Below are 24,303 nucleotides of genomic sequence, written 5' to 3' on the forward strand. Positions count from 1 at the left end.
GAAAAGCCTTGTTAGGTTTGTTAACCAGTCAAATAAATAAGAACAAAAAGTGTCGAAGAGAAGAGATGAAGCAACACAAAGAGGCAGGGAGGGCACAGGCAGGCAGACAGTCAGGGATTCAGATGGGAAAAGACATCAGATATGGTTAAAAACACACAGCTAGCGCAGGACAATCATGTCTTCTTTCTCTGTATCTAGTCCTGAAACATAAAAAAGAAGCGAAAAAAACAACGGTAATTATATCCATCCGTGCAATTGGTATCTCAGTTATTTCAAACCCAAAGTATTGGGAACGAAATCAACTAAAGAGTTTACGACGTTCAACCAATTATGATGTTCGACCAATTATGCGTACATCTTTGGAATTGCAAAGAGTTTTCAATATTTCAGAGAAAGAATACAAGATACGGTTTTAGTGTTACAATCACACTTATATACCCACGAAGTAAGCCTCCCAAAAATCCATTCACAAGATCCACAATAATCTTGTTGGATCGGGTCACCATGCACAAAACATGCTCTATACTAAATTCCAACACAGAGTTGTACACACACGATTTTATGTAGAGTCTACGAATTTATTTAGATCATGTGTATTCAACTTAACCGAGGGGATAACTGAAATATCAACGGTTGGAATCTTTGGGAAAAAACAATTACAGAGACGCAACAAAGTAGTCAATCAATTGAACAGCTAATAATTTAACCTAATATAGATGACTTGCTTGCCAAGAATAACCAGAAGCTCCTGTTTGAAGATCTCGAATCATGTGTTCTTTTTATTAGTTAATTAGTTAAACTAGAAAAAGCTAGCAGATTCTTACACGTTCAGAATTTCCCACATGCGATTGTCTTAGTATATGATCTTGTTTAATCAAATTTTCTTTTGTGGGAATCAATGTACATAATAATAATAATTATTATTTATATATTCTGTTCACATTACATATTCTGGCAAGAGAAGATCTTTTCTTTAATTTTATTAATTTATTAGTCAAAACAGGAGGCTTAAGAGATGCTGGTTCTTAGTTTTATGAAATAAAAGCGAGAGAAAGTGTAGTAATTGAAAGTGTAAAAAGAAATATTTGTCAATCCAAAAAAGTGATACCGTGTTATTCGCCTAAATCTGCGCTTTCTGTCTAGGGTTTCTTTAATTAGTACCAATTAATTAACAATGTAGGTGGTCGGGAAGAAGAAGAGTGTCGAGTGTGAGACTCATAGAAATTGTTTAAAACACACAATGGATTGACCAAACTAATATCAAGATTCAAGCAAAAGATAAACAATCAAAGCACAGAAGTAAAAGACACCAACGATTTACATGGTTCTACAATAATCTACGTTCACGGATAGCAAAAATCACAATTTACTATATTAGAGAAGATTACAATGAGTGAAACACACACCTTATAATAAGACCAATGTTCCTCTGTCAAAAACGACTCCTTACTCTCTCTCTCTCACTGCTAAACTTACTATTTATAACATCCTTGGTTTGCGCCAAACTTACTAATCCGCTCGAGCGGTGTAGGGTTCGCTCGAGTGCTCGCTTTCTGGACACACGAACACCCAATTGTGCTCGAGCTAAAGTAACATTTGCTCGAGCAACATGCTTCCGAACACCATTCTTTGCACCCAACACCAGTTGGGCTCGAGCGAAATCGCTTCCATTCGAGCGCTACTACACTGAGGAACGTCGTTTTTGAGCCAATTCCCACATTAATAGCTTTCCACAATGGAGATCGAGATTTCTATGTCAACAATCAAATTTAGAATGCAGAATCATATTATTATATTAAAATTTCATTGTGTTAAACGAAATGACAACCATCCCCTCGTAGAAAACATGACACGAAACGATGTTCTTTACCTGTTTGTAAAGAATTACCTAGTTGTAAAGCAAAGTCCCAGTACTTCAAATTATTGTAAACTCCCTAGTCAATTGTTTGCAAGTCTACAATGTGGTTTTTGAGGTGGTAATTAAATTCCACAAGAAAAAGAAAAAGAAAAAAGAAGCAAAGCAAAGCCAGAATGGAATGGTATGAGTTGTCCGTATGTAAAACAACCAAAAAAGAGACAACGTAAATCAAATTGCATGTTGTTTTGTAATAATAATACGTACCTACACTACACAGACTGACAGACATTGATTATAAGTTTTGGGTCTGTTAATTTGTGGTGTTATTAGGACAAACGATTGGACCTTAACTTTGTGGGGTGATCCATCCCAGTCAAACCTATGCAGGCAGGGCACTAAACAAATAATTAATATTTATGTTTTTTTTCTTCTCCTACGCGTGCAATTGACCAAAACTTTTTCATGTCGGTTTCAAATTGACACGTGGGCTGACCCACTTGGCAGCTGCCAACTGGCTTGTGTTTTTGGATTGAGCTTGTCAGGTTGGAGACGACTCAGACGATTGACAATTGAAGCTGCATATGAGTTGATGGCATTCACTTCAATGGCTTTGGAAACCCTAAAATTGGTCTTACTAAAAATTATCATGACCTTTAAACATGTAATAATCATGGGGACAAAAAAAGAATTTTATTGGTTGACAGCCAATTCCCAGTTCATGAAAAAAAAAAATCAGCAAGTTTTTGTTTTTGTTTGTTTCTTCTTTCTTAGTCAGTTCATTACCCTGTTTTTCCTCTAATTATTGTAGAATGAATGATGTGATAAATCCAAACCGACTACATGAGTAAATATTGTCCACTATGGTCAGGGGCTCGTAAGGATTTTTTTCTTGGGTAGTCTCTGTAGTACCTAGGCCTAGAAAACTCGTATGTCGTATGAAAAGTTCTTAAACTTTATGATGCAGAACGTCTTGCAGAAGTGTTCGAGGAGCAGTTGGATCGATGCAAGATACAAAAAGAAAAGTGGTGATAAATAGTATTTTATTTCGTTGGGTAATATTTCAAGGGTATTTTTGTTAGTAACCCTAGTTTTCTAGAATAAACTCTAACTTCCTGGAGTCTAAAACGTTTAAATAAACGTCACTTTTCTTGAGGCCTTTCAGTTTTGATAATTCATTCAATCAAATATTGAGAATACTTCTCTCATTTTTTTCTGGTGGATTCTAGATCTTATTATCTTTAGGATTTACGCTTGTAAATCCTCCATACTTTTATTGTGTCACTTTTTTTATTAATCACTCGGTTGGGTTATGTCAAGTCTTGACAGATCAATTATGTGTAAAGAATGACATTAGAAAGAAAGCAAGTTAATTTTTGATATGGATTATATAAAATTTCTCCAATATATTCACTACCGATGGAATTAGTGAAGCTAATAAATAGTGTAAGAAAAAGCTAATTAATCAATAAAAACATGGCATAAGAAGAAGGTTAGGTACTGGTCCACGCAATATTCCATCAAATTGAAATTTGAAAAAAGTCAAGAAATGAAATCAAATATTCACCTCATCTAGTGATCTTACAAGATAACAAACTGGGATTATGAGATTCCAACTCACTAGGCCACTATACATATGACAGCTACAATTATATATATATACATATATTTTTTTTTATGGTCTAGGAGAATCTAACCAACACCAGACAGGTAACCGAAATAACTGCCACGCCTACTGTATATCCCCTAAGCTTTCGGTTACTATAAATTGGTTCTTTTCAAGATAAATATCCGGTCTTCGAACGCAATCTTACAGCCACACGTAACGATCGGGACCCACTCTTTGGTAGGAATGTCAACCTCCACCAATGAGAACACTCGTGTGGCCCCCACCAATCCATGCCAAAGTCATAAAATCTTGCCACCCCATATACACAAGTCTCGTAACTTATTTTTCATGCAACAGTATAAAAAAAATAAAAAAAAAACATGACAGAACTACCTAACCCATCCCGTCTGTACTGGACAAGATAATCCAAACTCTAATTAAACCCACGTACCAAAATCAAATTGTAGGTTACTAGATGATCGGTCTTACGAACCCAACGATATATTTTTTTATTTGAAATAAAAATCAAATTCAATATGAAAAAGTGCGTGATAATTCTTTATCGTTGGATATAAAACAAAAGATATTTCATTTACATTTCAGGTTGTATTTTATTTTTGTTTTGAACAAATTGGGTTCGTAAGATCGATCAAAATACAAATATGTTTTTTTCGAATTTTTAAAAATAAACGATTGTTCTATAATGCCTGCCTATGAAAAGTTGAGAATATCCAAGGAAGCAAAACAAGAGAGTACAAAAATTAAAATGTCTCATGCCATATAGATTTGGGTTTGGGTCGGTTCATGGACCCACGAAGACAAATAACATCTTTCTCTTTTCCTTTTCTTTTTTTTTTTCGTTTGTTAATAAGTTTTAAATTAAGTTCGTATTTCCTTTGCTAAAGCTAGTACCGAATACTAATCATTAGAATTAGTAACTGCATATATGTATACTCTAGTTGTTTTTTAAAATAAAAATTAATATAAAAATTATATAAAAACACAAAATTGAGTTGACAGAAAAGGTAAGCCTATCGCACGCCTCCACTGATTATTGGACACGATTGGACAATTGTATTCTCTCTTTTTGTCCATTATTATCTAGATTCTTTTACAACTTGTCATTTTTTTTGTACCTTTTCTTTCCTTTTTATCCTTTGTAGCCTCTATTATTTATTATATCTTTTTTTATCCCTTTTAAATATTTTTTTTTCCTTGTGAGCAACTTTAAATAATTTTATAGACTACCTTTTAATTAAATATTTTAATCACTGGATAATATTACAGAAAACTACAAAATAAAGAAATTGCAATGAGTCAATGACATGATCATAATGACGAGGCAATATATGAACTTTTGCACTTAATTGTATTATGTTTTCTATGTATCATACATGTGAACTAACTATGCGAATTCGATTTTTTTTTTTGGAATTATACTAGTTTGCCGACACAAAAGAGATAGAAGTTGTGTTTAATTAATTATAGTTTAATCATTATTTCCATGATAGAAAGGTTAATTACCGAAATCAAATGTGAATTTGAGTTTACTTTTGAATGTTTATGCCATCTTTGTCATATGTAAACAATAAAGCACACTACTAATTTATCCAAACTTAACAAATTCTCTTTATCAGTTTATCTAGCCCTACCAGCTGGCTCCATTTAATTTGTCTCTTTCGATCACGATCATCACTGTACATGCATCATCATTATCATCAACAATGACTTACTTAACCTTCCCTGTAGTCTTTAGGTCGGCAAATCAGTCCATATTAATTCATTATTAATCAATTAACTAACAATATCTCATATGTTTTTAAAAGTCAAGCTTGACTTTTAAACGTCGGATATAGATCTAAACTCAGGCCATCATGTACATGCGCACATAAGTTTTTCATCCGACGACAGTGTAAATTATCAAAACTTAGCGCGTGACCGCAATGATATTGTTCTTAGTGGAATTGAACTCAAGAACTTCTGAATCTATACGGTTTGACTAGATTCGCTATCACGAGAGGTTGCATTAATTTTTACTAGTGTTTTTTTTTTCCAATCTTGAATGAGTCCAAAACCTACCACGTGTTGTTTTTTTTCCCTCTCCTTTATATCTTCAATTGTGTGTAAAGAAAAAGTTTTTTTTTTAAGAGATTAAGCTGATAAAACCCCACTTTTATCATGATTTTATCCCATTAACGAATTCCAACTGAAACAGTTGGCGATTTGATTCAGTGGGGCCTTTCACTAGTAATTTCCACGTCGGCATGATGGGCTTCCACGTGGACGACATCAATGTCACTATTTAAAACCATTGAATATTTCATTTTCAATCTACTTTTAAAATTTTTTTTATTAAGTTACAAGTTAAGGGAATTGAGATCTAGTTTATAGATAATATAAATAAACTTAAATTGATTTTTAATATAACATTTCATGTTTAAATTAAATAATTAATCTTCTTTTACGTGTAAGGGAATAAGATTATCTTAAAAGTGTTTCCAGTCCATTATTAATTCTTATTTTTTTAAAAATATGTTTTAGGACACAATTTCCCTTGTATGGACCCAACAGAATCTGTCATCTAAGTGTCTGACAGAGAGACAGTTTAATTAAATCATTGTGATTGGCAAATAATTGGGGCTCATAGGTACCAGAATTTCAGTTAGTGTGCATATAGTCTATATCAATACATATTGCTAATTAATTAGGCAATACTACTCTTTCTTTGATCATGTGATTCTCTTTATAGTAGTGCATGTAATCATGTTGCATTTTATAGTACTTATTTTGATATGATTGTGCTTATAATTAACTAATTAACCTTTAACGACGAAACAACACAAAGATTTATAGAGATTCACCCGATTAATTCGACCTAACCGGGTACGTCGATTATTGTTGATGGGCTTCACTATCGCAAGGATCAAGATTACTAGTTGGTTCTCACGTACTCTTCTTTTAAAGTCGGCTGCCTCTCCTCTTTCTCTCAAGTTTATTTTGTCAAACCCTAAAAAAATATTATGTTTTTCGCAAAGTAAATAGCGTCATGTGCGAACCGTTCGACAAGTATAAAGTGCGGCCAACTCTACCGCAAACAACAACTAAGTGGAATTTCACTCCACTTCTCAACAGAAGGAGGTAAGAGAGGTTTAGACCTAATCCATTTGAGGTATATATTGTCCGCTCTGGACCCAATGTCCGAATGATTTTTTTTTTCCTTAAAAGGGTCCTCAACTGTTTGAGTTTAGATTTCATTTTATAAATCACATCATTTGATTTTCATCGAGCGATGCGGTACTTTTAATATGTTTAACATAATTGATAGTGCATGCTCAGTATGAAAGGGGCATGAATTAGCTGTACATACATATATATGAGGTTGATACAATGCATGTTCTTTTGCATATACAAAAATGACAATTTTCTGAATATAGAAGCTTTGAACATGCTTAGGCATTCTAATTATTATTGAAAAGACATCATGAATAGCGATCACCAAACGTTTATTAACCATAATTAAGTACCCAAATCATGCATTATTAAAACCCATCATTGAACAAATTCAACTAACAAAAGAATTATGAAACCGACTTGTCTACATTTCTTTAATTATCATGCAATCTAGATGCTATGAACGCACCTTCTTTTACATTAAGTCGGCTTTGTTTGGACAAATTGTGCCTTAATTACCAACACAATGAGACCAAAACCGGCCTAATAACATGATAATGGAAATAATTAGATGGTCCCAATTCTTAACTCTTTTTTTTTCATAAATTAGGAATCAAAATGAGAATTATTAAAGTAGGTTAGGGTTCTTAATTTGGTTGCGTACCATTGGTTAATTTATTCATTTTGAAAAAGCACTAAAAATGCTCCTGAAAAATTATTCCAAGTACAATGGCACCAATTGGTTTTGGGAAAAAAAGGAAAGAAAAATTGGAATCTAATAAAAATGTAATTATTCTAGAGCTCACATATCCCTACAAAGTGGTAGCTAGTCTTCCTTGAATAAGCACTTGATTCCTATTCTTCTAACATATATAGCTAGGCTTCCTCTATCTCTAGTGTGCATGTGTATAATTGTCCTTAAATTCTTAACCTAATATTATTCTTCATGACGTTATAATATGTAGTAGATTCTTGACCAAATTGGGTTGAATGAACCTAGACCAAAATCTCTACATGAAGCATATATATATATATATATATATATATATATGTTTGTGTTCCTAATTGAGCAAAATTTGCAATGCTAGAGTTGGAGGATCGATCACTTTATTGCACATGGTTAGCCAAGGTATATGATACTTTCTTCTCATGTTTCCTTTTCTTTTAATGTTTGGAAATGGAAGTGAGGAGATAGATCCCTAACCATCACATGATCTCTTAGACTTATAGAACCACAATTATTTGGCACATGGCAAATAATTGGACCCTTGTGGGTTAATAATCTTTTTGTGGCTATTAATTAATCTCCAAATTCGCGTGCCAAAAGGTTTAAACCAAGAGATATGAGAAGGTTAGTTGCTTCATTATTTTATATGTTAGGGTTAATTAATTAATTAGTACAAAATCAAGAGAGATTAACAATGCATAAACTAATGTATAAATGCTCAATATATTAGTGGGAAAGGTGAAGAGGAGGATCATGTGTGATCAAAGAAAGTGAATAATTGATGACGTAGTTGATTAGGATCTTCATTGGCTCTTAATCCTTGACAACAAATAAAAGAATATTGCTTGCACTTTCAAATATATGCTTCTGATTTGCATATCAATTGTGCATCCATTCATACAAAGATGTGGAGAAAGATTGCAACCTTGTTTAATATATCTTAATTGGTAAGGTAGATATTAATTAATGTTAATTTTGAATAACCTAATCAATCGGATCCACCCACTAAAAAGCTTCAATATAATCATTAGGAAAATTGGGTTAGTAAAATCAAATGGTTAGACAACAAAGATAAGGACTATGATCGGAATTAGAGATTTCAAGGGAGACATTTTTAATGAGCCAATAAGTTGGGTGTGCAAGAGTATTCTTGAAATTTCGAGTCCAAACACATTTAATATATTATCCCCTCTGGGTCATGGCCTGCACAGATTTGTTCTTTATAGGTCATCGTTGTTAGTTCTTAGGCTCAGAAAATGCGTCTTCAATATGAGAAGAGTTGGATTCGTTTATAAACCACTCGGTTTTGTTATGTCAAACTGATGTGAAATTTTTAGTCTTGACAAGTAGTCATTGATAAGAGTCAAGACAATGGTATGGGCCTGAACTGGGTGAACTTTCATACTTGAGAGTTGAGAATTAAGATGGACAAATATCATAGAATTCTTTGGGCCCATGGTTGGTAAATAACACCAGGGGCCTCCATCTCTTGTTTCATGGGCCTGAATTGTTGTGACTGTGGTTGTAGTGTTTTTTCCTTTTAAATAATAATGGGCCTTTCATTAAAGCCTGATCCAAACATACTTTGCAATTGGCCCAGCCCAATCCATTTTTAATTATCTACATTTATTTATTGAAAATAATTAAAGCCTGATCCACATATACTTTGCAATTGTCCCAACTCGATCCATTTTTAATTATTTACAATCATGTATTAATTATTTTTTTTCATAAAAGCTGGTTTAGGTAACAATGTAAAAGTTTTTCGAGTTTTTTTTTGAAACGGAGAGGGGGATTCGAATCCTGATCACTAGGGTGATAGACACCATCTTTATCATTCCAACTTAGCGGCTTGGGTGTAGTTTCTCGAGATATTAACAACACCATAATTCATATATTTTTATACTCAAAAAAAAGTATGTGTACATTATTATCAAAAAGGAAATTAGCATTGTGTTTAACTTAGTCAAGAGAAAAGCAGCATTGGATTAATTATGAGATACATATAGTGCATAAAACCCACGTATCTAGATTGCAAAACAATTGTAAATGATGTTTTGGAATCTGCCATTGATGCATTTTTAGTCAGTACTAGGTGATTCAGTAATTTCTCCTACCATCTGCAAAGTAATCCATGGTTGGTCCTTTGGAATCTGCTCAAGTTAAAAAAACCAAGGTAAATTTGAGTGAAATAATTTTTTTTTAGGAGGATAAAAGTAAAATGCTTGTGGTTTATGATTAAACACTTACAACATGACCAGCCCTAAGAATCCAATAGAATGTCAAGTGCCTATGTGATCTTTTAAATCCTTTGGTTTCTCTATCATTTCCATGGTACAGAGGAACACGACTGGTTTTCAAGAAGGTTTCCAAACCATCCCATCTAATACATCCATTGAGAGAATAATTAATTGAGAACAACAATAATATATATAAAGTTGACTTCATGACATGAAAGGATCTCTTACATGAGCTTTTTTACCCACGATTCTGCTCCTTTTGTTGAGCATATGATGTCAAGCTGTTAGAGATTCATATTGTAGGTAGGTTTATGAATATAATTATATTTCTCACTTGGGTGTTAGTTTAATAAATCGTCCCTATATGATAACAAAAATAATGTCTACCTGTCCATTGTATATGGTGACATTTACGCCTTTGGCCAAGAGCTCGCCAACCTAAAAAACTTAACATATATAGTTTGCTAAAATATATGATAATATGAAATACAGCCCTACCACTCGTCAGATCTCAATTGTTGAGATGTATGGAGGAGCATTACTTGCACTTTTAATCTCCTCTATACACCTCACCAACTGGGATCACTGGGATCCCAATTGATGGGACAAATAACTTTTTCGTATGAACACACATTTTTACCTCCTTAATTTTGGGATTCATGAAGTCACCCCTCAATGCTTTAAAGATTAGATCTTGTTGTCCTCCCCAACTATGAAAAAAGTGTATGAAAATGAAATCATACAAATCATGGGAGGATTAAAATAGAAATATACACAGTGAATATTGTTGGTTAACTTACTCCACATCCTCAGGAATAATTTTCAACCTTGATTTAACAACACCATTCATCAACTTTTTAAAGTCAACAGGGTTTTCTGCTTGGGTATTAGCCCTTCTTTGATGATCGAACAAGAAGTTATGTAAATCCTATTAAAACCAATGACATACATTGCCTTTAGAAATCTGAGAAAATTCATTAAGGTATTGAGTAAAAATAGCAATTAAAGTTACCACAGAGTTACTGTTATCTAGAATTGCATCTTGGAGTGCACTCCATGTTCCTGTTGCATCCATGGCGTTGTGATTTTCAAGCTGATTTTGTATTTTTGAAGCCCATCTATCATGTTGATGGAGCATCAATGTTAAACAGCTATCATGAATTTATATTTTTGGTAATTATTTATGGAAACGGGAATTGGTGAACCTATTTGCTTCCTCTAAACCAGCATCGTCAAGCCAAGACATGTCTTTCAGAAGTGGCCCCCACGTAAGCTGCATTTGAGTTGCACAAGTTACAAGTCATTAGTAGCATGAAGACTATGATGAAGGTACGTACATATATTGTACATACTAACAAATACATACCACAGAATCTAGGGGAGAAATCCAGCTACATCCCAAGGCAACTCCTGCAATAAAACAAGTTTATACTAATCTTAAATCAGTGACGCAATTTATAATAACAGAATATGTAACAAGTGTTTCGTCACCTCCAAGTCGAAGTTTTAGTTTGTTCTCTTCAATGGATTTCAAAATTTGTAGTCCAAGAATAGCTGCGGTTTTTCCTGCATATGATTCTCCAAAGATAAAGAGAGGACTTTTTTGGAGGGCTTGGTTTGTATCAAAGAGATTTTTCAACAACGCAAGCAAGTCGATTGCTATTTGTTCATCACTCCTAGCCACCCGTAACTCACCCACGACATAACTAAACCCCGTTCCAACTGGACTATCCTGAAAGAAATTGATACCATATTATAAATCATTGCTCGCCAACTTCTTACTTTGTAAACAAAAATATTAGATTATACCACAAATAAGAGGTCTGCCTTCCGAACCCATGTTGATTCACGAGACAATAAATTTTCACCTCGTGGTCCTACTTGATAGAAATTTCCAAATGCAGTTCCAGAGGTACCCTAAACTTACAAACAATATATTTAAAACGAAATATTTACATATGAAACTACTTCATAATTTTCTTTTAATTAATTTGTTTTCAATATAACTTCCAACGTACCGGACCTCCTGACAGCCATAAGATTATGGGCCATGGTTTAGATGCATCTTCAACTCTATGGGGACTTTTATAATGCCACCAAAACATGTGAGCTTCTGCCATTACACAAAGTACAACAATGAAAAAAAATAATTAGATGAACAACTAATAGTACTGAATGAATATAAATGAGATTGAAGAGTCTATAGGAGACTAATATTGACATACTCTCACGAACTTCAACATAGCCCCACTCCTCAGTTCTATCTTCACTTTCCATAGCAACAATCAAATGAAAAAGTAAGAAGGAAAACAAGAGAAAGAGAAGAAGGACATGATGTTTCTCCATTGCAAGTACCGTAAAGATAGTTTATTGAATGTTGTTGTATATATAGATTTGAAGCATTGGCAAAGCCGGTATTAATTTATTTATGTCACCGAGGGTATTTATGTATAGTTTAGCAAAACATTGGTGAGAATTCAAGAAAAACAACTGTTGTCATGACTGGCATGAAAGTGATTTATATACAAAATAATTGTGTAATTGAGGTTTAATTATGTATTAAATTCATGAAAGAAACACATGCAGATATGAAATAGGTTAAGAAGATCGGCAGGATATAATAGAGGTTAGGAAAACGAGAGAGAACAAGACAAAATAGAAGAATAATGGCATAATGTTTCTCCATTGCAACCACTATAAAGATGGACAAAAAAATTCGAAAGGTAGATTCCAAAGTTGGCCTTATATTTGTCGAGACTTATTATCCCGCATCAAATTGGCATAACCCAACTCAACGACGTATAAGTAAATGCCAAACACCTCTGCCGTTTTGTAACAGTTTTTGCACAATCAATAACATACTTTAGGATTTTTTGAAAAATTTAGATTTAGAAATTCGATGTCGGCTATCAAAATGGTGCCATTATAAATATTGTTGTTCAAAATATAACATAGAAAGTTTACGGTAAGAGCAATCCCAACCTAGGTGTTATCGGGGTGCTATCCACTCCAACTGTCAATCTATCATTATAGAATCTCATTATCCAAAAATCAACCTCCAATCGAGGTGGCAGATGAGGAGGTAAAATGACACCCCATACCTTGGGGGTTTTTTTTAATAGATTCCTTTAGAGTGAGACGAGAAGATGCCAAAATTGGAGGGAAGCAAAATATGACCGTTGAAGATCTCCAATGGATAGTCGAATAAACACAGCAGCGACTAGTCTAAAAAACATAAATAAATAGAAAGAGAGGAGGGGTAACAAATGAGCTAACTTATTTCATAACTTATAAACTCTACCAAACGGACCCTAAATTACATAAAATATCAATGGTTAGGTGGGTAGCACCATCATCCTGGGCCTCGTTTATATCGACAGGCTTACAAGACTTTATTCATCAAGGTAGTGGATTCTTAATGGGCCAATTATTTGGTGTCCAAGGAGGAGCTCATTCATGCCTATTGGTGAAGGTGAACCTTCAGCTATAGCCCAATCGGTATATGCATTGCAAGCCCAATCCGGTTGTACTATTTTGAATGTGAAGATTTCGGGTTTTATTTCTACCAAATCCGTAAATGGATTTAAACGGGTTTACTCAGTACATACCTAAAGGATAGTGAATGCGATTTCCCCTTTCATAAGAAAAAAAAATATATAAAGGGAAATGGTAGATCACCATCCATATATGGTACATACTAGACTTTTATATCTATACATGAGTCAATGTAATTAAAAAACACAAACTGATTTTGATTATGATTATGATATATAAATAATCACATTACAATTTATTAGGCCACATTGGTGCATAATTACTAAGAAGTGCCGGGTGATCCAGTAATTTCTCCCACCATCTGTAAAGTAATCCATGGTTGATCTTTTGGAATCTGCTCATGTTAATATAATTTAGGTGAGATTTTATTTATAATAAATACAAGTAATTCATGATTAAATATACTTACACTATGACCGGCTTTAAGAATCCAATAGAAAGTCAGGTTTTGGTGTGATTTCTTAAACCCTTTGGTCTCTCCATCACTTCCATAATATAAAGGAACACGATCTGTCTTTAAGAAATTCTCCAACTCATCCCACCTAATGCAGTGAATTATTCACTTAATTAAAACAAACAAAAATCATATATTCACTGGAGTGGTGAAAGTTGACAATATCATTTACAAGGAACTCTTACTCAAGTTTTTTTACCCATGATTCTGCCCCTTTTGGTGAGCACATGATATCAAACTGTCACACGAAATTCATATTTAATTTTGAGTTAATCGTAATTTATCAATTAAATCATTCCTTTATGAAAATATAAAAATATATCTACCTGTCCATTGTATATAGCAACCTTTACGCCTTTGGCTAAGAGCTTGTCAACCTGAGAAATTAAAAAAATTATAACACTATATTTGATCGGTAGCTAGAGTTCAAATATGGTTTCACATATCTATATATCTATATATATATAGTTGTAACTATATAAAATACTAAATAGATGGTCAAACATGATAATACATAATTTACCTCTTGAATTTTAGGTTTCATGATTTCACCCCTCAAGGCTCGCGGGACAAGATGATCTTGTTGTCCCCATCTATGAAAAAAATGGGTCGATCACAATATATAAAATTAATCCATTTATTTGATCATATAAATCAATTATCATGGTTTGATTAAAATACAATGAATATGTTGAATGATATCAACTTACATCACATCCTTAGGAATAATTTTCAGTTTTTCTTTAACAACACCATTCATCAACTTCTTAAAGTGAACAGACATTTTCTCTTCGATATCAGGTTTTCTATCTAACATGAAGTTATGCAAGTTCTATTCAAACCAATCAGAATGAGTTAGAGATATGGAAAAATCCATTTAACCATTCGATATATATATATATGTTTGTGCAAGCAATTAAACTTACCACAGAATTGCTATAATCACTAATAACATTTTGAAGATGATCCATTGTCCCAGTTGCATCCATAGCGTTGTGATTTTCCAACTGATTTTGTATCTTTAAAGCTAAACTGTTTTTGCAAATGTAATAATATGTTAAACCACTATCATAAATTCAAAGCTTTCATATCCTTTGGTATTGATATTCGTTATTTTGAAAACAAGTACTAAAAACAAATATATATAGATTTGGTGAACCTATTTGTTTTCTCTAATCCAATCTCATCAAGTCGAGACATGTCTCCTAGAAGAGGTCCCCATGTAAGCTACATTTTAGATGAAAAAATTTGGGTCAAGAATATCATAAAGACTAGGATGAAGATTAATTAACAAAGTTCTATATGACATAATTTACATACCACAAAATCTAGAGGAGAAATCCAGCTACACCCCAAGGCAACTCCTACATTTAGATAAAAGAGATGTTCTATTTGAAATCAAAAAAGTGATTTTTAATAGCAAATTACGTAACTAGTTTTTGTCACCTCCAAGTTGAAGTTTTAGCTCGTTAGCTTCAATGGATTCCAAAATTTGTAACCCAAGAATTGCTGCAATTTTTCCTCCATATGACTCTCCAAAGATAAAGAGAGGACTTTGTTGGAGGGCCTTGTTTGCATTAAAGTGATATTTCAACAAGGCAAGTAAGTCGATTGCTATCTTTTCATCAGTCCTAGTCACCCGTAACTCACCCTCCACATAACTAAACCCTGTCCCAACTGGACTATCCTGAGATTGATACGATCTTCTTTTAAAACAACGTTCACGTACCAACTTTTTTAACTTTGAAAGTTAATTAAATAGAAATATTTTATTGTACCACAAATAATAGATCTGCTTTTCGAAGCCACGTAGATTCACGAGTCAATAAACGTTCATCTCGAGGTCCTACTTGATATAAATTTCCCGACGCAATTCCAGAGATACCCTGAACTTTGAAATAATCCATATTTAAAAAGAAAATAATTACATATGAAACTACTTGGTAACTCTTTTTTTTTAATGTGCTTTCAAAATAACTTCAAACGTACCGGACCTCCTGATAGCCATAGAATTATGGGCCATGGTTTGGATGGATCTTCAACTCTATGGGGACTCTTATAACGCCACCAAAACATGTGAGCTTCTGCATGATGCAAAACAACAATGAAAACAAGTAATAGCAATGAATGGATATAAATGAGATTGAAGAGTCTTCAACATATAAGAAAATATTGACATACTCTCACGAACTTCAACATAGCCCCACTCCTCAGTTCCATCTTCACTTTTCATAGCAACAATCAAATGAGAAAGTAAGACCGAGAAGGAAAGCAAGAGAAAGACAAGACTAATGGCATACTGTTTCCCCATTGCAGGTGCCGTCAATAGAAAGTCTTTGCTAAATGTTGTATATATAAATTTCAAGCAGTCGCGAAGCTCGTATTTATATATGTCTATGTGGGTATATAGTTCAGCAATCAGCAAAACATTGCTGAGAATTCAAGAAAAACATTGTTATCATGGCTGGCATGAAAGAGATTTATATACAAAATTATTGTGTAATTGAGATTTAATTATGCATTAAATGCATGAAAGAAAACGTGCACATTATAAACAGAATTAATAGGGATCCCAATCATCCCAGAAAACAATCATATCCCTTGATTAGGAATAGGTTAAAAAGAGTAGCATAGAGATTAGGAAAACGAGAGAAAGCCAGAGAAAGAGAAGAATAATGACATAATATTTCTCTCTTGAAACCACGATAAAGATAGAAAAATTAAGGACAATGTCAGAGACCTCCAAAATATAACTCCTGAAAGTCCTCAAATCTATGTGACATTAAAATAACCATTGATTAAAAAAACACATGTAGGACCCACTCCACATCCAACACTCCACAATAAATGAGGTTTTTTTGGGGTCTCAAGCATTATTCAAAAATTAAAAGGTGGAATCCAAAGTTGGCCACCTTACCAATTTTGTATTTATGAAAATCGACCTTCTAAAACGAATCATCATTAAATGTTGACCAGATAACTTTGAAACAGTAACATTGTTTATGCCAATATTAGGGTATATGTTCTGTCAAATTCAAATAATTAAATGGACTACAATATAATAATATGGAAAAATATATATCTAAGGGCATTAACAGCTCAGCGTGCCACCTTGTCACAAGCTGTGCCAGATCTAAATCTCGGGTCATCAGCCCACATTTGGATTTTTATAGCCTACAGATAACTAGAATCTATGTCAATGTTTGCTGAGTGAGGCTGAATTTCATATTTGCTAAAGCTGTCAGTCTCCTTCAACTCAGTAACAGTCACTCATCTCACATAAATTAGCTGGGGAAAATAAAATAAATAGAAAAACATTTTTGCAACATAAGAAAACATGCAGATATAAAATATTTTAAAAGAATAACATAGAGACTAGGAAAACAAGAGAAATAAAATATTAATGGCATAACGGTCTTCCATTGCACCCAAGGCATAACGGTTTTCCGAGAATATGAGATAACCTGGTTGGTCAGGTTGTCTGCCTAAGACTTTGAGATCCAGGGTTCTATTCTCACCAGGGGGTTTGAGATTTGGGTAGTTTTCCATCCACTGTGGTGACCTTCATGCCCCTCAGACATGGCTTCGCGTGTGTGTGGCCGGTGGGCCTTAAAAAAAAAAAGTAACGGTTTTCCAAAGCAGAATAAAGAAATAATAGAATATACCTTTAGCAATTGTGTATTTCTCAATACTTTTTTTTTTTTAACTTTGCAATTGTTGAGCTCAATAGTGATTTTTTACTGAGACAACCAAGGTTGTCAAAATCGGGATCTTATATAAGATCGGTGGAAGGCATGTAAAATTGAATCGTAAAATCGTAAAATTTTATAAAATTTAAAAAATAAATGTAAAATAATATAATTACTTATTTCTAAATAAATAATTAACATGATATAATATATAATAGTTTATAGGTAATAAAAATTCAAAATTTGATTATTATTTATTATAGACATGTTAATATTTCACAAAATTGTATTTTTTTAAGATTTCCAGAGAGCCATGAAAAGCAAGCACAATAATTGTGCAAGATTATATCATGTTAATATATTAGAACCAATTTTTCAACAAAAACTAGGATTAGAAACATAAGCACATTATTAGTAGACTGCAACCCATAAGCCCATGACCCATAAGTCTATTAAGGTTAAGATCTGTAAAATCGGTAAGATCATAAAATTGGTAAAATCGGATAAGATCATAAGGTAAGATCGATAGATCTTATCAATTTTGGGATTTTGCATCGATTCGAATCGTTTTGGTTATCTAAGATTGTAAAATCGTACGATTAAAATTGGGATTTTGACAACCATGGCGACAACAAAATGACAATAGTGATTTTATGCTGAGACAACAAAATGTATTGAGAAAAGTATTTTGTTGATGTGGTTGGACCAACAAAATATATTGGTACAATTGTGTAAATTTGTTGGCTTTACTTTTTGTTTAATAGAGGTTAATAGAGGTGATATCCGATATTGATTTTTGTGTAAGAATGTGAAGTGTATTAATGGTGGGACCCACATGGGCATCATTCTCTTAATTCATTGGCTTACAAGACTTTATTCATCCTTGTAGTGGTCCTAGTGGATGTGGGGTTTTTTTTCTTAATGGGCCAATTGTTTGGTGTAAAAGGAGCTCATGTATTCTGCTGGGCCTTCAGCTATAAGCCCATCCAAAATTATCCTCACCTTTTCATTGAATTCCCAGAAATACCCTCGTTTTCACCCCAGGGTTACTTTTGATTGAAGGAGCTGGATAGATGACCGTTGTGTTTCGGCTGGTGACGTGGTGGGATAGTTGCGGCTTGCTCATGTGATTCGAACAGTGGTGTCGGGTCGGCGTGCAAGAAGACGCTAATATTGGTCGGATTGGCACGAAAACAAGCGACACTCGTGCGGTGTCGTGGTGCGATTCCAACGGCAATGGTGCAGGAAGCCATCGGCATTGTTCGGGTTTTGTTCAGGATGGGTTGGCAGTGCATTTGAGGCATATGGCTGCCGGCTCTGTCACCGGTCAAAGAAGATGGATGTTCGCCGGTGGTGGTTTGTGAACACCCATCTTTTTCATTTTTAATTTTTTTTTTTAAAAAGATTTTTAAAAAATTTGACAGGTTTAGATTTCCTGGGTTTAGAATATGATAAGTTAAATCAAAACATATCAAAAATTTGTAAAACATAAATAAGTCATTCAATACATGAATGTACCACTGTATACAAGAAAAATCTTAAACCCACATAAATAATAGTTATTCATTTATTATATCTAAATATGTTAATTTCTACTAAATTTTATTTTAAAATATGTATTATATTTTGTAATGTAAATATATAAGAATATATTTTAAACTGTGCAAGATTTACCCAGTACATACTCGAAATATAATGTCTTGATTATATGATAAATCACCGTCCATATATGGTTTTACATATTAAAGTTTCAAATTTATATGTGGGTCATTGAGTTCCGTTTTATGAATATATATAGTTGCATTACAAGTTATTAGGAAAAACTCCCTTTTCTTTATAAGATACTGATGGACCTAGGTTACACAAGAGGGGGGGTGAATTGTGTCCCCAAATTCCGAATAGGAATCCCTTTATATCAATTTCACAAATCAAGCACCACACCAAGCACACAAAGTGAGTCTTACTAATACAATTTCCCTAATTTATTTCCAAGCAAACTTGTAACTTAAGTATATAATGCGTCTAGATGCAAAATTCTGTCAATTTAATTATTGGCAAAGTATAGTTGCGCACAAATGGACCTATATGAGCAATATGAATAAATTGCACAATAGGAACCAATTGAAGCAAAGCTTCTAACAAGATAAGCACTAGAAAGTACTTAACTTGCAATTTTTACAGGACAATAGCAATATGAACAGAATAAACAATAATGTAAAGTAAATAAAATGAAACAAGTTATGTTAAATTAGAAGAGTTAATGAAAGCTGTAAAAGTAAAGCAAATAAAGAACACACAAATAATTTATAGTAGTTCGGAGACCCTTCTCCTACGTCTACTACCTAGGTTCACCACCTAGGATTTTCAAACCTTCACTAAGGTGTGGCTTTTCAAGAGCTCCACAAAACTCTTACACAAGGGTTTCAAAATTACCCCAACTCTTCTAAAATCTCACAAATATAGTACCCGGTTTGGGTTTTACAAAGATAGGCTCAATGATTCACTCACTCAGTGTTTGCACTCAACAAACTAGGAGGAACTCTCAAGAGATTTTAAAGTGAAGCTCACGAATAGAAAATCGGATTTGAATTTAGAAGAGCTCACAAGAAGAGAAGATTCTTCACACCTGGAATTGCAATAGCAATCGGTGAAGATGAACAATGAAGATTTAGTTCTTCACACCTGTGTTTGCACTAAGCAAACGGTGAAGTAAGATAGAAGAATATTATATGAGCTTGGGTGAGAAATTGAGAGCAAGTAGCTTTGATAATTCTAACTCTTTCTTGTGTATATTCTCTTGTGCGAAGGAGCTGCTTATATAGGCCAAGAAAAATCATGTTCCCACGATTTTAGCTCTTGAGATAATCATCCATAAAGTCAGCAATAATGTCTTGATTCTTCTCTTTCAATTATGAGATTTTGCCTTGTAAAAGTCTTCGGAACATGTGATAGAACCAACTTCTTTTGACTTGTATAAAAAGCTCCATGATTTTCTCTCAATTAGACGCATTAATTTGACACGTCAAACTATGTATTCAGCTTTTAATTTTGCACTTGTAACATAATCAACTTCAAATGTCAAAGTCTTCCCTCCAATTTTGAAAACATCCTTGAATTTGCCCCTTCTTTATTCATACAAGAATCATCTGCAAGATCTTCTCAATTTATTGTGATTTTGGTAAGTCAAAAAGAGAACTCCTTTATTTGATTTCCTTCTCCATAATTCATGGCTTAATGGCTTCAATCAAATATGTAAGTCTTTCTTTATTTGAAATCAAATCCCAGCCAACTCTCTCTCCAAATATCTTTGCATAGATAGGCTAATGTGTATGTAAGTTTCCAGCTCAAATAAATATCATATAGTCATATAATAAGTCACATAAATCAATTGAATAATAACATTTCGTAGCAATTTCAAACAGATATTTGGGCAACGATTTTGAGTAAGAAGAAGTCAACATTTCTTAGTCACGTCTTCATGAAAAATGTTTATTATGATGTAAATAATGTCTCTACCAAATTTCATCTTAATCCGAATTCATTTGATATAAAAATGATTAGTGAGTTCACAAGTAGGTATAAACCTCATCAATAAAAATCAATCTCAAATTCAATCTTAAATTCATCACATAGTGCATGTAATCAAATAGCACAATAATATTGGATCATCAAAATTAAAATGTAGGACGTTTGGTCCAACAGATACATGTTCGAAATTTTGTAGTCTTATTACGATATTTAGTGTAGGAAGATTATCTTTCTTGAGTGCAAAGAAATTGTAACGTTAATAGTAGAATCTTGCAGTGGTGCATTCCTAGGAAGTGCCGGATGATCCAGTGATTTCTCCCACCATCTGTAAAGCAATCAATGGTTGGTCTTTTGGAATCTGCTCAAATTAATAACCAATATAGTTTGGGTGAATCTGCTCAAGCTAAACAAAATTACAGCACTTAGAGAGATTGTGTTCATGATTAACTAACTACTTACGCCATGACCGGCATTAAGAATCCAGTAGAAAGTCAAGTGTTGGTGTGATTTCTTAAACCCTTTCGTTTCTATAGCACTTCCATGATATAAAGGAACACGAGCCGTCTTCAAGAAATTTTCCAAGCCATTCCACCTAATGCAACATCATAATAATCACTTAATTAATTAACAACCATAATCATATATTCACTAGAGTTGTTCAAGTTGAGAACTCTTACTTAAGTTTTTTTACCCATGATTCTGCCCCTTTTGGTGAGCACATGATATCAAGCTATCACAAAAAAAAAAAAAAAAAAATACATCTTTGATTTTGAGTTACCATTCATAAAATTATACTATATGTAATTAATTATCAATTAAATCATTCCTCTACGATAATAAAAATGATGTCTACCTGTCCATTATATATAGCAATCTTTATGCCTTTGGCTAGGAGCATGTCAACCTGGAAAACTTAACAAATATTAATTATTTGCAATCTAATTGGAGGAAAAATAAATTATAACACTATATTCCATCGGTAGCTATAGTTGATTAGCCCTATCTATATATATTTATTTATTTATATAAGCTACTAATTATAAAGTAGATGCTCAAACATATTTTTACCTCATCAATTTTATGTTTCATGATTTCACCCTTCAAGGCTTTCAAGACATTATGTTCTTGTGCTCCCCATCTATGAAAACAATTGCATCCCATGTGAATTAATCCATTCATTTGATCATACAAATCATAGTATGATTAAACGAGCCTAAAAACAGGCCCGAGCTCGACCCCTTTGTCATACGAATTGAGCTCGGGCTGGGCTTAAAGGGAGCCGCCTGCTGATAGATCGGCCCCTTTTTATCCCTAAATAGAATTACACATTGAATATTGTTGATGACCATATCAACTTACATCACATTCTCAGGAATAATTTTCAGCCTTTCTCTAACACCACCATTCATAAACTTTCTAAAGTTAAAAGGAGGAACTCCTCCGATATTAGTTGTTGTTGGTCGATTATCTAACATGAAGTTATGTATGTCCTGTTCAAACCAATCACCATGAGTTAGAGATATGGAAAAATCTGTTAAGTGTTCGATATATATATATATATATATATATATTTGATCGATTAAACTTACCACAAAATCACTATAATTACTAATAACATTTTGAAGATCATCCATTGTCCCAGTTGCATCCATGGCATTGTAATTTTCCAGTTGATTCTGTATTTTTAAAGCTAAACTGTATTTGTAAACGTAATAATGTTAAACCACTATCTTAAATTCATATCTAGAGAAACTTTCATAATCTTAAAGTATTGATATTTTGTTATTTTGAAATTTCGAGTTGGTGACCTATTTGTTTTCTCTAATCCAATATCATCAAGTCGAGACATATCTTTCAGAAGAGGTCCCCATGTAAGCTACATTTTAGTTAAAAAAAAGTTGAGTCAAAAAATGTAGAAAGATTAGGATGAAGGTTAATTATTATTATTATTATTAAAAAAAATTCTAATGTGAGATAATTTACATACCACGAAATCTAGCGGAGAAATCCAACTACACCCCAAAGCAACTCCTAGATTTTCAACAAAAGAGGTTTTTACGCTAACGTTATATTTGAAAATAGACAAAGTGATTTTCAATAGCAAATTATATGACTAGTTTTTGTCACCTCCAAGTTGAGAGTTTAGCTCTTTTTCTTCAATGGATTTAAGAACTTCTACTCCTAGAATGGCTGCAATTTTTCCTCCATATGACTCTCCAAAGATATAGAGAGGACTTGTTTGGAGAGCCTCATTCGCATTAAAGAGTGTCTTCAACAAGACAAGTAAGTCTTCTGCTATTTGTTTATCAGTCATAGCATAATGTAGATCACCATCGATATAACTAAAGCCTGTCCCAACTGGACTATCCTGAGATCGATAGCATATTATAAATCAGTGCTCGCCAGCTTTCTACTATGAAAGTTAATTAAATAGAAATATTTAACCGTACCACAAATAATAGATCTGCTTTATGAAGCCATGTTGAATCACGAGATATTAAATGTTCATCTCGTGGTCCTACTTGATAGAAATTTCCAAATGCAGTTCCAGATGTACCCTGAATTTAAAATAAAGTAATTACATATGAACTACTTGGTAACTCTTTTTTTAATGTGCTTTCGATATAACTTCTAACATACCGGACCTCCCGATAGCCATAGAATTATTGGCCATGGCCTAGACGGATCTTCAACTCTATGATCACTCTTATAATGCCACCAAAACAAGTGAGCTCCTACATAAGAATACCACAAAACAGCAATGAAGAGAACAAGTAGCTAGATGTATAAATAGAAAAGAAAAAGAAGTAATAAGAGAATATAATAATGATGATTTTTTTTTAAAAAAAATACCATAGAGAATTACGTTTGTGATTGAAATCGTATATTAATGATAATTGAAAACTCTATAAGAAAATATTGACATACCTTGTCGAACTTCAACATAGCCCCACTCCTCAAGTCCATCGTCACTTTCCATAGCCACAGCCAAATGAGAGTAAAACATGGATAAGGAGAACAGGAGAAAGAGAAGAACAAAGGCATAATGTTTCTCCATTGCAAGAACCGTAAAGATAATTTAATAAAATGTTGTATATATAGATTTCGAGCTGGCAAAGCTAGGAAGTTCTTTCCATATAATTACAAGGTATAGGTTCTGTCGAATTTATTAAATAATGATATGGACAATAATATACAACAAATTTGTGGCATAGAAAACTTCATTTTGCTTGGAGATGACTGAGACTTAGAGGAGTTAACAGATAAATACAACTGAGAACTCCAAGGAAACTATTTTTATTATGATTATAAGTTTATAACCCATGTGTAAAACAAGAGATCAAATTATTTGGTTATTGGAGAATTAATTATGCATGGAAAAAATGCAGAGATAAGAGGTAGGGGTGTTAAAAAAATCGTGAAAATCGACTTGACTGTCAAACCGACCCATTGTTTGGTTTTTTTTAAAAAAATT

The 24,303-nt window shown here is 33.2% G+C and overlaps 3 protein-coding genes across 3 annotated transcripts; all 3 read right to left on the reverse strand.

Moving 5' to 3' along the window:
• Nucleotides 1-159: 159 nt before the first annotated feature.
• Nucleotides 160-11,951, reverse strand: LOC119992878 (serine carboxypeptidase-like 51). The gene is made up of 14 exons (XM_038839694.1): nt 11,828-11,951; nt 11,621-11,715; nt 11,412-11,519; nt 11,094-11,334; nt 10,969-11,012; nt 10,808-10,875; nt 10,615-10,720; nt 10,403-10,530; nt 10,243-10,312; nt 9,990-10,040; nt 9,831-9,883; nt 9,613-9,745; nt 9,455-9,515; nt 160-200 (listed from the first exon to the last, which is right to left on the reverse strand). Exons 1-14 carry the CDS (start codon nt 11,946-11,948, stop codon nt 160-162), a joined length of 1,320 nt encoding a protein of 439 aa, XP_038695622.1. The 5' UTR covers nt 11,949-11,951.
• A 1,468-nt stretch (nt 11,952-13,419) lies between these two features.
• LOC119992888 (serine carboxypeptidase-like 51) lies at nt 13,420-15,922 on the reverse strand. Its single transcript, XM_038839705.1, has 13 exons — nt 15,793-15,922; nt 15,601-15,695; nt 15,390-15,497; nt 15,058-15,298; nt 14,932-14,975; nt 14,771-14,838; nt 14,538-14,643; nt 14,322-14,443; nt 14,135-14,204; nt 13,938-13,988; nt 13,797-13,849; nt 13,567-13,699; nt 13,420-13,491 (listed from the first exon to the last, which is right to left on the reverse strand). The coding sequence occupies exons 1-13, from the start codon at nt 15,920-15,922 to the stop codon at nt 13,420-13,422; spliced, it is 1,293 nt and encodes a 430-aa protein (XP_038695633.1).
• A 5,192-nt stretch (nt 15,923-21,114) lies between these two features.
• LOC119992893 (serine carboxypeptidase-like 51) lies at nt 21,115-23,886 on the reverse strand. Its single transcript, XM_038839717.1, has 13 exons — nt 23,757-23,886; nt 23,469-23,563; nt 23,279-23,386; nt 22,956-23,196; nt 22,816-22,859; nt 22,637-22,704; nt 22,418-22,523; nt 22,188-22,318; nt 21,897-21,966; nt 21,682-21,732; nt 21,506-21,558; nt 21,288-21,420; nt 21,115-21,186 (listed from the first exon to the last, which is right to left on the reverse strand). Exons 1-13 carry the CDS (start codon nt 23,884-23,886, stop codon nt 21,115-21,117), a joined length of 1,302 nt encoding a protein of 433 aa, XP_038695645.1.
• Nucleotides 23,887-24,303: the final 417 nt, after the last annotated feature.

The sequence above is a fragment of the Tripterygium wilfordii genome, chromosome 3 (genome assembly GCF_013401445.1).
Source record: "Tripterygium wilfordii isolate XIE 37 chromosome 3, ASM1340144v1, whole genome shotgun sequence".
Lineage (NCBI taxonomy): Eukaryota > Viridiplantae > Streptophyta > Magnoliopsida > Celastrales > Celastraceae > Tripterygium > Tripterygium wilfordii.

Excerpts from the sequence above, each read along its gene's own strand:
- LOC119992878 (XM_038839694.1), bottom strand. The coding sequence starts at position 11,948 with ATGGAGAAACATCATGTCCTTCTTCTCTTTCTCTTGTTTTCCTTCTTA. Across the intron at positions 11,520-11,620 it reads TATGGCTGTCAGGAGGTCCG|GGTACCTCTGGAACTGCATT; the intron begins GTACGTTGGAAG and ends TTGTAAGTTTAG. Across the intron at positions 9,746-9,830 it reads TCGTGGGTAAAAAAGCTCAT|ATGGGATGGTTTGGAAACCT; the intron begins GTAAGAGATCCT and ends TGGATGTATTAG.
- LOC119992888 (XM_038839705.1), bottom strand. The coding sequence starts at position 15,922 with ATGGGGAAACAGTATGCCATTAGTCTTGTCTTTCTCTTGCTTTCCTTC. Across the intron at positions 15,299-15,389 it reads AAGCAGATCTATTATTTGTG|GATAGTCCAGTTGGGACAGG; the intron begins GTACAATAAAAT and ends TATCAATCTCAG. Across the intron at positions 14,644-14,770 it reads GGATTAGAGAAAACAAATAG|TTTAGCTTTAAAGATACAAA; the intron begins GTTCACCAAATC and ends TTGCAAAAACAG.
- LOC119992893 (XM_038839717.1), bottom strand. The coding sequence starts at position 23,886 with ATGGAGAAACATTATGCCTTTGTTCTTCTCTTTCTCCTGTTCTCCTTA. Across the intron at positions 23,387-23,468 it reads TATGGCTATCGGGAGGTCCG|GGTACATCTGGAACTGCATT; the intron begins GTATGTTAGAAG and ends TTTTAAATTCAG. Across the intron at positions 21,421-21,505 it reads TCATGGGTAAAAAAACTTAA|GTGGAATGGCTTGGAAAATT; the intron begins GTAAGAGTTCTC and ends ATGTTGCATTAG.